At 38.1% G+C, this 13577-nt stretch overlaps 2 protein-coding genes across 3 annotated transcripts; both read left to right on the top strand.

The window, feature by feature from the left end:
- Positions 1–138: 138 nt before the first annotated feature.
- On the top strand, positions 139–7215 carry LOC110853715 (centromere-associated protein E). 2 transcript variants are annotated; one of them, XM_035854774.1, is made up of 13 exons: positions 139–240; positions 344–533; positions 636–854; positions 932–1043; positions 1138–1848; positions 1932–2046; positions 2113–2199; positions 2277–2509; positions 2589–5679; positions 5746–5878; positions 5958–6109; positions 6193–6258; positions 6336–7215. In XM_035854774.1, exons 2-13 carry the CDS (start codon positions 437–439, stop codon positions 7143–7145), a joined length of 5826 nt encoding a protein of 1941 aa, XP_035710667.1. In that variant the 5' UTR covers positions 139–240; positions 344–436; the 3' UTR covers positions 7146–7215. The 2 variants fall into 2 exon arrangements, with proteins under 2 accessions (XP_035710667.1, XP_021957717.1); XM_022102025.2 differs by having other exon boundaries at positions 180–533.
- A 634-nt stretch (positions 7216–7849) lies between these two features.
- LOC110854080 (kinesin-associated protein 3) lies at positions 7850–10856 on the top strand. The gene has a single exon (XM_022102478.2). The coding sequence runs from the start codon at positions 7985–7987 to the stop codon at positions 10721–10723; it is 2739 nt and encodes a 912-aa protein (XP_021958170.1). The 5' UTR covers positions 7850–7984; the 3' UTR covers positions 10724–10856.
- Positions 10857–13577: the final 2721 nt, after the last annotated feature.

The raw sequence follows: 13577 nt of genomic DNA, 5'->3' as shown, positions 1-13577 counted from the left end.
ATTGTAATAAATATTTGGAATATTTATATTGCATACAATTATTTTGTAAAATTTCAAAATTTTATGAAAAATTTGGAAGTATTACATTTCCCAACTCATTGAGCAGCCCGGCCTGGGAGCCAAAACCACTGTTTCTCACGTGAACTCGCCACTTTTTCTCTCTATCTACCTACTCCTAGCGTCAGTTTTTGTGCCGGGCAAAATACTACTGCTGAGCTGGAAGCACAATTAAATTTAATTGTAAACACAAACAATTCTTAATTTTTTTTAAACAAGTTTTTCGCTTCATAAAAAATAATTTCCTCGTATTGTAATTGCCAATTGTAAATGTGTTTTCCCCTAGAAACTGGCAAGGACTTTGAATGTTGAATTCTATCAAATACCGATTACAGAATAATAGTTTGTAATACGTTGACAAATTCCAATTTGTGACAAAATGTCAGCATATACACAAGGACCTGGCCTCGTTAATCACAAAGTTAAGGTTGCCGTGAGGCTGAGACCGTTCATTGAGAGGGAAAAGCAAGAAGGAGGTAAGGTCTCATCTAGAATTTTTGGTTAAATAATTAGAATATTTAAGTATGACTTAAATATTGATGTATTTGACTTATATTTTGCTATTATTGTATTTTAAGCTAAAAACAACTGGGTGGTAGAGCCAACTGAAATAATCCATGTGGACCCCGAGACCCAACTTCCAAAGCCGCATAATAACAAACAGTTTGTCTTTGATAACGTGTTTGGACCTGAAGTGACAACGAGAACGGTTTATGATGATATTGTTGCGCCCATTGTGAACGAGGCTTTTAACGGTTTCAACGGTACTGTGCTATGTTATGGTCAAACTTCGTCTGGTAAGTTGTCAAAAATGAAGCAGGTAAAAATATTGTTGGCTGGCTGGTTAATTATTTACTAATTTATGGTAATACAGGGAAAACTCACACTCTATATGGCACCGAAGCAGATCCAGGAATTATATCATTTTTGGCTGATGACATTCAAAAACGAATTGAGAATGTACCAGGAGGAAAAGTTGTGATTAGGTGACACATTCAGTATTTTAATATTAATGAATTATCATGATTATGGATTTTAGTTGTTTAAATTTAATTTATTACAATTCAATTTTCTTTTCAGACTTAATCTTATTGAAATTTACAACGAGAACGTCAAAGATCTCCTATGTTCAGAAAATCCTATCGAGCTTGTCGAAAGAGATGGAACTGTCGTCCCACTCAAAGCTGAACATATTGACATCTTCAGTGGTAGCGATATCATCCAGGCGGCGAAACGACTACAAAGAGAACGAAGACTTGGCGAAACCCGGATGAATTCTCAGAGTTCGCGATCTCATACGATCCTCAGAATGACCATAAACACTTTTGATGAAGATGAATTCAATGCTATGGATAATGCCAATCAAAGCGCAACGAGTCAGGATGAATTTGAAACGACCACACTTCCTGGCAAAAGGATCATTTCAGCAGTTCTCAATTTTGTGGACCTTGCTGGGTCCGAGAAGGCGTCGCAAACCGGGGCTTCTGGGGATAGACTTCGGGAGGCTGGCCATATCAATACGTCATTGTCTGCCTTATCGAAAGTTGTCAGCCAGTTAAGCAAGCAGTATGAAAGTGGTAGCAAGAAAGAGAGCAGTTCTATCGCATCATCAATGTGCAATAGCATCGAACCTCGGGCACCAAGGTCGAGATTTCCTGCTGGAATGTTTGTCAGCTACCGCGACAGTAAACTGACCAGACTTCTTCAGAGCTCTCTGGCTGGAGATGCTTTAATTGCCATTATCACCAATGCTACGCCAGCTTCTTCAGAAGAGACTCTTTCTACATTACGGTGAGTTGTTATGTTATCAACAGGTTATCGTAATTTAATTTAGGTCACTATAGTCTTAATGTATATTTCGTTTATTTGTATAGATTCGCCTTGAGTGCAAAAGAGATTCAAACTAAACCCAAGAGAAATCTCATTACTAACAAATTGGACAAATTGCAGTATGAAAATACAATTAAGGAACTTCAAGCCGAATTATTTGTAAGTGTGTATTTAACGCGTGGCATTAATTGCTGTTGCTTACGACTAATTGATATCTGATTTTAGGGTAAAAATGAAGAGCTCAGGTTATTAAGAATGGCCTTGTCAAAGAAGAATGCTACTAAAAATGAGGAATTTGAACAACCCCCAGAGGTATTCTTTTCTGTAAATTAGGAAGAGGATTTGCACAATGCTTTAACAAATCAATTTTGTAATTTGCCTCCTTGCAGCGTCGAAATACATTCCATTTTCGTACCGGGACAGGAAAAGATTGGAAAAGTTTATCAATGATTGAAGAAAATGAAATTCAACAACGGCACTCCAATGCTCCCATCACTGCTGACGATGCGCTTAGAGAATTTCGTGAACTATCCATGATTTCGTCAGTCTCTGAAGTACCTCCTCCTCCTGCCGAAACCGAGGAACAGACCAACGAACAGACCAACGTAATAATTGAAGACGAGTAAGCTGTTCGAATTTTCTATTCATGCATAGTATCCCTTTATATTGCTTGGCACTGATTTCTAAAATATCCTTATTAGTGTCATCCCGTCTAAAAGACGCAAATTGGATACTGATGATACTTCCACCCCAATTTCTACATTAAGACTTCAACGATCTCTGATGAATATAGCTCACAGTGCAGATATAAAAGACTGGAGTGAAGAAAAAGAATTTCTAGTAGCGGAAATGGAACTTATTAAAACCGAAAACCAACAGCTACGAAATGAGCTTGACGTTTTTAAGAAATCAATCCCTACCGAAAACAAGAATGAGGATATTAGTCTTCCTACCAATAAAGTGGATCCAGAGACTGCAAGTAGCAGCGAAGAAAACGATTCTCTGCAACTCAAAATTTCGGAATTACAAAACGAAGTTAAAACAATGGGGGATCGCCTTAATGAGAAGGAAGCAGAACTGAAGTTACGAGAAGAAGACGTATCCTGTCTACGGAAACAGCATAGTGAAATTATTTTAGAAAAATCTGCCGGTGAAAGTGAAATCCTTTCTCTTCATAGCTGTAAATTAAACCTGGAGAAGCAATTGCATCAATTGCAATCGGATTATGAAATTAAATCCAGGGAATACGAAAATCTTAAAGGACAGAATGAAACAGACGAATTCCAACAGCTAAAGGTTCAAATCGACAGTAAGAATCAGCTTATTTCCGAATTGCAACAAGACAATGAGGCTTTTAGAAATAAGCTTACAAAGAAAGAAGAGGAAGAAGAGCAGCTTAGAAAGGATATGGATACCGTAAATTGTCAATCGAGCAAACGTATATCTGCTTTAAGAAATGAAATTACCGACCATGAACAATCAATGGCCTCTCTTCGCAGCACCAAAGAAAACCTTGAACAACAACTTTTGCAAGCACAAACCCAATTAGAACAACAGTCCAGGGAAATGGAAACATTAAAGTTAAAGTCTGAGGTCACATCTGTCAACAATAATAGTGAAGAAGAAATCAATTTTCTCAAAATTTCAAATTCCACATTAAAAGATGAAGTTAATCGAATTACAAATCAACTTTGTGAGAAGGAAGCTGAACTAAACGCCCAGAGTGAAAATATTTCCTCTCTTCAACATTCTCTCCAAGAAATTGATTCTCTGCAATCTAAAATTTCAGAACTGCAAAATGAAGTAATGACAATGACGGATCAGCTTTGCGAGAAGGAAGCAGAATTAAAGTTACGAGAGGAAGATGTATCAACCCTTCGGAAACAGCATAGTGAAATTGTTTTAGAAAAATCTGCCGGTGAGAGTGAATTTGAGTCTCTACAAAATTTCAAAGTAGATCTGGAGCTGCAATTGCATCAAATGAAATTGGATTATGAAATTCAATCCAGTGAATACGAAAATCTCAAGGTGAAGGAACAGAATCACTTAGACGAATACCAACAGCTATTGACTCAAATCGACAGTAAAACTGAACTTATTTCTGAATTGCAACAAGATAATGAAACTTTTAGAAACAAACTTACTGAGAAAGAAGAGGAGGAAGAGCAGCTTAGAAAGGATATGGATACTGCTAATTGCCAAATGAGAGAAGGTCTGACTGCTTTAAGAAGCGAAATTACTGACCATGAAAAATCAATTGTTTCTCTTCGCGACACGAGAGACAGACTTGAACGTCAACTTGTGGAAGCACAAACCCAAGTTGAAGCCAAAACCCAGGAGATTGAAACATTAAAATCAGACTTACAGCTAGTGTTATCTGAGGCCACATCAGGTGACAATAACAGTGAAGAAATCGAATCTTTAAAAATTTCTAATTCTGAATTACGTGATGACATTGATCGAATTACGAAGCAACTTTATGAGAAGGAAACCGCGCTGAGATTACAAGAAGAGGACTTATCAAGCCTCCGGAAACAACATAGTGAAATTGTTTTACAAAAATCTGCCGATGAAAGTGAAATTGAGTCTTTACAATTCTGCAAAGTAAATCTAGAGAAGCAGTTGTACCAAGTGCAATCGGATTATGAAACTCAATCCAGTGAATACGAAACCCTCAAGGTGAAAGAACAGAGTCAATTAAATGAATATCAACAGCTATTAACTCAAATCGACTCCAAGAACCAACTCATTTCCGAATTGCAACAAGATAATGAGACTTTTAAAACTAAACTTATTGACGAAGAACAACTCAAAAAGGATATAGATACCGCAAGTTGCCAAATGAGGGAAGATTTGACTGCTTTAAGAAATGAAATTACTGACAATGAACAATCAATCACTTCTCTTCAAAACAGTAACGAAAAACTTGAACAGCAACTGGCAGAATCGCAAACCCAATTTGAAAGTCAATCACAGGAAATTGAGACACTAAAAGTAGAATTGCAACGAGCGTTGTCCGACGCCAGATCAGTCGACAATAACAGCCAAGAAGAAATTAAATCTTTAAGAATTTCAAATTCCGAATTAAGTGATGAAATTAATCGAATTACGAAGCAACTTAATGAGAAAGAAGTCGAAATAAAAGCACAGAGTGAAAATGTATCTTCTCTTCAGCATTCTCTCACGGAAATTAATTCTCTGCAATCTAAGATTTCCGAACTGCAAGCTGCAGTTAAGACAACGACGGATCGTCTTTATGAGAAGGAAGAAGAACTAAAGTTGCGAGAAAATGACGTATCCTCTCTCCGGAAGCAACATAGCGAAATTGTTTTAGAAAAATCTGCCAGCGAAAGTGCACTCCAGTCTCTACAAAGCTGCAAATCCAATCTTGAAAAGCAGTTGCACCAAATGCAATCGGATTATGAAATTCAATCCAGTGAATATGCAAATCTGAAGGAACAGCTTCAACAAGAAGTGCAATCGCAGGATGCAGAACTCAAAGTGCTTCGAGCGAAAGTGAATTCAAGTGAGCAAACTGTTAATATTAAATATTCCGAAAAGCTTAAGCAGGACCTCAAAGCAAGTTGGAAAGACAATAAAGATCTTGAGGATAAAATCTCCGAGCTGAGGCAGTTGCTACAGGGGAAAGAAGAAGAGCTTTCACAACAAATTCGCAAAGTGCAGGACTTAAATCTCGATGATATGAAACCACGCGCAGAGTTTGATAGAATTAGTAAGGAAATGGAATCTCGTAAAATGGAGTTGGAAACAATGACAAAAGCTAAAGTTGAGGTTTGTACCTATGTTATGTGTTTTTAATGTGGTTTGTCCCTAATCTGAATAATTTGTTTTATGTAGATTGAAGACCAATTGGCTTTGTCGAAAACTAAAATCCATGGGTTGGAGCAACAATTGGAGAAGGTCGCCAATAAGCGGAAGCCTGCCATAACCAGTAGAGGCATTCAAACACCTGATGATTGGGATCCATCAGGTTAGTTGCTAATATTTCTGAAGTTCAAATTTGACCATGTCAACTTCTGCTTTAATTTTAAATTGACTTTTGTTTATAGTGAAAGTGAAAGAACTGGCTCAACTGAAAATGACAATTAAAGTGATTAATCGAGAGTTGGAACAATCCAAAAAACAGCTTGCTTCTGCTGAATCAGAAAAGAAATCTGCACTGGTAAAATTGGAAAAAACGATTGGTGAAAAAGAGGCGAGAGTAAGTAGTTAATCTGTAAAGTCGTATATATCTATGACTTTTTATTGGTTTACAATTTCTAACCGTTATGCTTTCGCGTTTAGATTAACTCTCTAGAGGATCACATTAAGGGAATCATAAAAGATAAAGACGCTGCCAAACTTAGACAGGTACAGCTATTTGTATCCAAACTAATTTACGACTACACATATATATTATTGACTAATATTATTAACATGTTTTTCAGATGGATCAAGGAATTCAGTGCGAGTACATTACTGAACTAGTTGAACGGTCTCGCAAAGGGGAAAATGTCAAATTGCCACCAGAGTTCCCTAATGTTGCAAAATTGAATACAGAAGTTAAAAACTTGAAGAATAGGGTGTTTAACTTGGAAAGTTTGCTAACCTGGTGCAAGTGTGAAGCTAATGCTGAAAAAAAGAAGCGGCTTCTGTCCCAAAAAGGTGACATGTCAGGATCGATTCCGGGCAAGTCCCCCGCGACCACGTCAAAAGCAATTCAGAACAAGCCAGTTGAAAACACCCCGTTGTTTGCTCCTCCTCGCTCAGTTTATACCCGAGGTTCTGCAAAGGTAGTGGGAGTACCAAACTTACCACCTACTAAAGTAATGATGGTGGAAGATACAATTCCCGTAATAAGACGGTCGTCACGAATTTCCAAGACAGAACCAAACTTCACCTCGCCCACTGAGTCCCCAGTTTCACCCACTCGTCCTGTTTCTGTACTCACTCCACTTGTTTCTTCTTGTTCACCCCCCGCCCCCAAGAAGAAGCGTTCTTCCGATGATCAACAAATAAGTCCGCCAACTGTCGTGACCCGCAGCCAAGCTAATAAGTTAACTCCACCACCAATCCCGTCTTCCTCGTCCCCCAAGGCTCAAGGAAATAAAATAAAACCAAAACCAGCAATGCCATCATCCATAACTACCAGATCATTGCGTTCAGCTCCAAAGTCAAGCATCATCGTTAAAGGGGACGAAGAATTTCAACAAAGGTCGGCAGATTTTATGCAATGGTTACAGGATAACAGCCAATAATATCGTTTCAGCTCGGCTCAGACAGGATTGATTTATTTATTTTGTAATATATTTGCAGTCAGACAGTTATCAAATTGTCTATATCTATGTATAGGAAATTATTTTCTCAAGCTTTATATTATTAATGGACCATATATCAACTTAATTGTGTTTACTTTTAATTTGAGTCTTACGCGCTTTAAAATGTAATTTTATTGACATAATTAAAAGGGGTATTGAATTTTGAAATATTGAACACAACATTTTGTGAAATAAATTTGATGTTTACTTTTAATTTGAGTCTTACGCGCTTTAAAATGTAATTTTATTGACATAATTAAAAGGGGTATTGAATTTTGAAATATTGAACACAACATTTTGTGAAATAAATTTGATGTTTACTTTTAATTTGAGTCTTACGCGCTTTAAAATGTAATTTTATTGACATAATTAAAAGGGGTATTGAATTTTGAAATATTGAACACAACATTTTGTGAAATAAATTTGATCAAATATGAAAAAGGAAAAACTTTGGTTCCACATTATACAATTTCTCGGTTACTTTTCCTCTACATATAAAGCTTACTCCAAGTCATAAATACATTCAGGAAGCTTACTTCCCCTTTGTTTGTTGGTAAACTTGGATACATACTCGCTCCGAATTTCCATACCGAATAATCACGACCCGGGTATTTATTGATTTTCTCACACTCCGCTCATTTAATTCAAAAACCAGAAGGGACCAGCGGAACTACCACTCTAAAATATATCATTACTAACTAACTAATCACGTATTTACAAAAAAGTAATATACATATTTCTTATAACTCATTTATCCTCATTTTCCGTCCATCGTCATCATGAATTACGAGTCCAACAAGCCTTCAAAAGCCGACGAAGCTGAAGTTGTCACTCGTACGTTTAACATTCATCGCTTTGATCCTCATCCGAGACGGAAAATTCTCATTATTCACGGCGAAGTGCTAATCACCATTTCAAATCCGCTCTGTCCCGTCGTCCTGGCCGAGGAAAGCAGAGAATTCAAGAAACTCATCAGTCTGGAAAACCTCTTCCCCACAACACCCAGAGAACAAGTCATTGATTCCGTGCTACGAGAATGTCCCTTCATCAATCCCGATATGCGACTGCATCTCGCAGTGACCATCGATTTTTTAAAGAATCGACAATACGACGACAACGGGATGGTTATTACGCCATCGACATCGCTAACTGAACGAGAAAAATATTCAAGTGGTAATAACGCAAAAGTAAACCAATCCACGGCCAGCACACCAACCGGCGACTTTCCAGACTTTGAGGTGGACACCATCTCAGCCTCGCAACAAGGCACATTCTCCACCTCTGCAAACACTGAGGCTGAACTCAACGAAAAAGTGGACATGACCAGATTGGACACGTATGTCGAACTTTTGTATGAAGATGACTTATCCGAGAAAGCCAGAGGAGCAAGATGTATTGCAAAACTTGCCAAAATCTCGGAAAACTTGGCCGTCATTGCATATCATGAAACCGCTCTGAATGCATTATTCCGCACACTACGAGAAGAATATCGCAAATCGCTGGATCTGACGACCCACATCATGTCAACTTGTCTAAGTTACGCTCAATTTACTGATTTCCATCCAATCCTTCTCACCAATAAGACTTGCTCCATAACCTTTGACCTTATCGAGTTTGAGTTGCAACGGTATGAAAAGTGGAGATTAGAAGTGGCACGGAGACAGGATATTGTCGAGAATAGGTCAGAGTTCCCAGGAAGTGCGGGTTCGTTTCAGAAGGCTAAAGCCGACTTTGAACGGATGAGAGTCAAGTTTGCGGAAGTGACGAGAAAACAAGATCACATTCTTGCCTTGGCGTTCGAAGTCATTTTATATCTCGCAGAAAATCATGGACTACAAGGTGAAATCCTGTCGAGAGGAGTTGTCCCAATGTTGATGGATACTTTAAGTCGAAAAAATATCGACTTGCTCAAGGTGGGCTTGAAATATTTGAAAGACTTGTCATATTACCTGCCATGCAAAGTGCAGATGGGTCAGCTCTACATTACGGAGAAAATTGCGCAATTATTGGATGCCAATATTCCAAATGAAATCATACGTTGTTGTCTCGACCTCCTGTTCAACCTTTCCTTCGACACGAAACTTCGCCATAAGATGGTCATGTTTGGAATCCTACCTAAACTCGCGTTTTACTTGGAGGACACCGTTTTGGAGAATGTGACCCGAAAACTGCTCTACGTTATGTCCATGGACAGAAGAGTGAGACCCAGAATTGCATCCCTTCCTCAAATCTTGCCAGTTTTGATACAAACATTAAATGAAAATAGAGAGGAGCCAGCCAGGAACTCTTTAGATGTGGCTGGAATTCTTATAAATTTAGCCACAAATAAGAAATGTGCCTTGGCCATGTGTGACAAAACCACTGCTGGCAACGGTAACAATAATCTCGTCACTTTTCTCCAACAATCCTTCGAATCTGAGGATGAAATTGTTATGAAAATCGTGAGAAACTTGTCCGCCCATTCAAACACTAAAGAAGCCTTTGCACCATTTATTTGCGACTTGGCGAGAGCAATTCTTGACGCTACGTCGGAGGAATTTGTTCTCGAATGCATTGGAACTCTGGCAAACTTGGACCTACCAAATATCGACTTTTCCAAACTTTTACAAGAATTTCAACTTATTCCCTGGATTCAAGCCATTTTTGACAAGTTCTTGAGTACAAATCTCAACTTGAATCGTACCAAGTCTGCCTCCTCTTCCCGTACTAATGCAAATAATAATAACAGTAATTCTAATACCACTAATCACACCAGCCTGCTGACCTTGGAAGTGGTCATATTAACGGGGACATGCTGCAGTGACTACGAGTGTGCCGACCTTCTCATCCAAGAGGGAATTTTAGACCAATTAATCAAAATTTTAATTACAACGTCCGACCTCGGATTAAAATCCCAAGTTTTGTACGTCTTTTACAAAATGTGTAGTCACTCTGGCACAAAACAGCATATTCAAGAGCGGACACAAATTCCTAAGATTGTACTGGAACTCCTGCAACATGAAAATTTGGAGGTTCAACAACTATGCGAAGGGATCATGAACCAATTCGGAGAAACGGATGAAGCCTGGATGGAAAAACTGAGGGAAAAAAGGTTCCGATTTTTTAACGAGGCATGGATCGAAATGACGGAACGATCCGTAGATGACGACGACCCGTACGGATTTACGTATGGGAATACCCGGGAGAAAATTGTGATTGACATGGGTCCATCTTCCACGTCAGAAACTCTCATGACGGAAGACGACAGTGGAGAAGAGCACAGCGATTTGGAAGTTGACAAGGATGACGAACAACTCCTGCAGGAAAGAGGGGGACGAATCAGAGGGGAGAACAATACTGATAAAGCAGGGTCCAGCATCTTTGATCGGTTTAAAGCTCAGTATGAACGTGAAATGAGGGCGAAAGAGCAGTGGGACCGGAGAGAATTCAGTGATGAGGAGGACGACGAGGAAATTAATAATGGGGAGCTAACACTGGTTAAAAATAGGGCTAAATCAGCGAGAAGAATTAAAAAGTGAGGGAGGAGTATATAAGAAAATTGCCTTTATTTACGTACACACATCGTATATATTTGTAAATATGCATATGTATGTGACCTGACGTTATATAATGCTTTTCTTAAAATAAAGTTGTATCAAACATAAGCACAGATATTTATGATTCAAAATTTATTATTTGACCATAAAATTCATGACCAGATTTTAAATTTCCAATAAATAATTTAAAATTTTGCTGATTGTTTTGCACATTTGCATAATTGGTTTAGACGTAGTAACCCCCATACGCGGCAGGGATGGCATCATAGATCCCAGCAGCACCGTACGCATAACCTCCAGCAGTAGATCCATATCGTCGAATTCCGGTCGAAGTACTGCTTGCCCATGGGGCATGGAAGCTGGGTGCCGTATCGTGACCACCGTGGTGATAACCCCTATCAGCGTAGAGATACTGAGCAGAAGCCACAGCGATAAGGGCGAGAATTGCAACGGCCACCTTAAAAATTTTGCGAAAAATTGTTACAAAATGAAAAAAAAATTGGTTTAGTAAATTATATGTACACTTACGAATCTCAACATTATGACAATTTTTTAGATCAAGACAACAACAAAACTGGACTGACTGAATGACTCTGGAATGTAAACTGATGGGAGTTTTGCCACATTTTGCTTTTATACGTAAAATACTGTGAAGATATCCAAGGGTTTGAGATTAGATTAAGCGATTAACACCTTTGGGATCTTTTTTATCCTGTAAAATTTTATCTCTTATGGCGTGTTGAAATGTATTCGCAGTTCGAGAAATACATGAATTTTAATTAATTTAATAACAAGTGTATGTATACAAAAGCAGCAAAATCCCTTCCGTCCGTCCCTTACCCACAACATAACATCCACGAGGAGACCCAACCCAATGTTGGTTTATTATTGTTGCATTTTTTCAATTCACACGCTTACATGTCCGTCTCAAATGGTAGACTTAAGTAAGAGTCACTTTATTCTTAGGTAAATAAATAAATGTAAGTATTCCATTAAATTCAAGTTCATCTTATTGTTTTGTCTCAGCAGTTTGAAGGCTTCGTCTGAAACCCACGATAACAAGTCGTCCAAGCGTTTCATAACATGCAAAAGTGTACGTACACACAAATGCTTAAAGGAATTTAGTAGCATTCTTCAAGTCAACAGGCCGTGACACCGGCGTGCGAAAATAAATAATGCTTCCATTTTATGAATATATTTATGTAGCTTATTACATAAAAAGTCTGTTTCCTTTTCTCGTACCCTTCATGTTTCTCATTGCATTGATGATGAAGCACAATGGATAATTAATAATTAGACCATTCTCTCATGCACAATGTTCCCATGCAGGTTTTTTATGGGGCTTTTAGCCACCGTGTGTAAATATGAATGGCTTTGTAGTAATAAGTAGTTGACTTGACTTGACTGACACTTCCACCTTCTAAATACATTTTTGTGATAAAAGTGCATTATAATGAGTGCCTTTTTTAGGTAGGGATTCGCTTTTTTATGGCAAATTTGAGTAAAGCCTGCAATTATGTCTCTCTGATTGAGACAGCCTCCTGATTTTGACGTGGTATTGAAAAGTACTTGTACTTTTAGTAGTAATTACGGATCAATTAAGCAAATATTGGCAGAAGATTCAATGCCAAAAGTGCATTTGATGCCCTAATTCTTACAATATTTTATTTCATGGTGTCATCACAATTAATAAATAAAAACAACAATTGTATTCGTACTTCAATGTTTATTATAATGCTGCAAAAATCATAAGCATATACTAACCTATTATAATTATTAGTAGCTAATTAGCCAATTAATTAGTAACCTTCTCACAGTTCCCACGCATACAAATGTATCCTTATGGATGATCTGCAGACAATTTCTGATAAGCAAAGTGTCATTCTCTTAAGTACATGAATAAGTATTAAGGAGTACCAAAAAATTTCAAAAAAATTACATATATCGAAACATCATCTTACGATTAGCATAAAATTCTTCCGAATTAAGAATTTTGTTACAATTTGCAACTTGGCATTTTCCTCTTCTTTCAATCTGCATATTTTTTAACCAGCATGAAATTCTCTGAAATTCTTTGCTTCTCTTTTTCTCTTAAAGAAGAAGAAAAGTCTTTTTTTCCGCCTACGGGATGGCGACTTTGGTGCAGGAGTGAAAGGTGGACGAGAGCCAAAAGTGGAAGAAAATTCTCTCATGTTCCCTACCAGTCTTGTTCCGAGTGGTGGTGGTGCTGGTTAGTCAGCAGCCCCATTGATCTCGACGATCCATCCTGCTCCACTTTCTTCTCTCTCACTCTCCACAAAACTCTCTCTCCCACAGCATCTCGCTCTCTCTCTCTCTCGTCCTGTGCCCTGTCTGGACCAAACTGAGGAAAAGTAAACGATGGCCGTAGCCCGCAGGATAATTCGGATTATGTCGGATGTAAACTTTCTCTCGAGTAGGAATAAGGAAGTGGACGGAGCCTTCATAACTTTTGTTGTCGCAAAATTGTTCTGGTCCAAATTGCGAATTTGTAAAATCATGTCGTGATCCAGATTTGCAGAATTTGCAAGGATTTACTTTTCTGCCGGATTTCCATTAATAGAGCCGCTTATCCGATGTAATGTTTACCAGAGAGAGAAAGCGGATTGTGGTGAAAGTGTGTGCATACATTATTTTCAAAATTTCATACCCATAATCTTAAAGGCATGTATGTAGTAGATCTTTTTCATGTAGGCGAAAAACTCTCCCCAAGCGTGGAACTATGTACTTATTGCACGTTAGTGGAGGAGGAGGAGGAGATAATCTGCATATCAAGCGACAGCCAGTTACACTTAACAATGATCTTGATGTGGTTAGT

The sequence above is a fragment of the Folsomia candida genome, unplaced genomic scaffold (genome assembly GCF_002217175.1).
Source record: "Folsomia candida strain VU population unplaced genomic scaffold, ASM221717v1 Fcan01_Sc009, whole genome shotgun sequence".
Taxonomy (NCBI): domain Eukaryota; kingdom Metazoa; phylum Arthropoda; class Collembola; order Entomobryomorpha; family Isotomidae; genus Folsomia; species Folsomia candida.
This window is presented reverse-complemented; position numbering and strand designations above follow the sequence as displayed.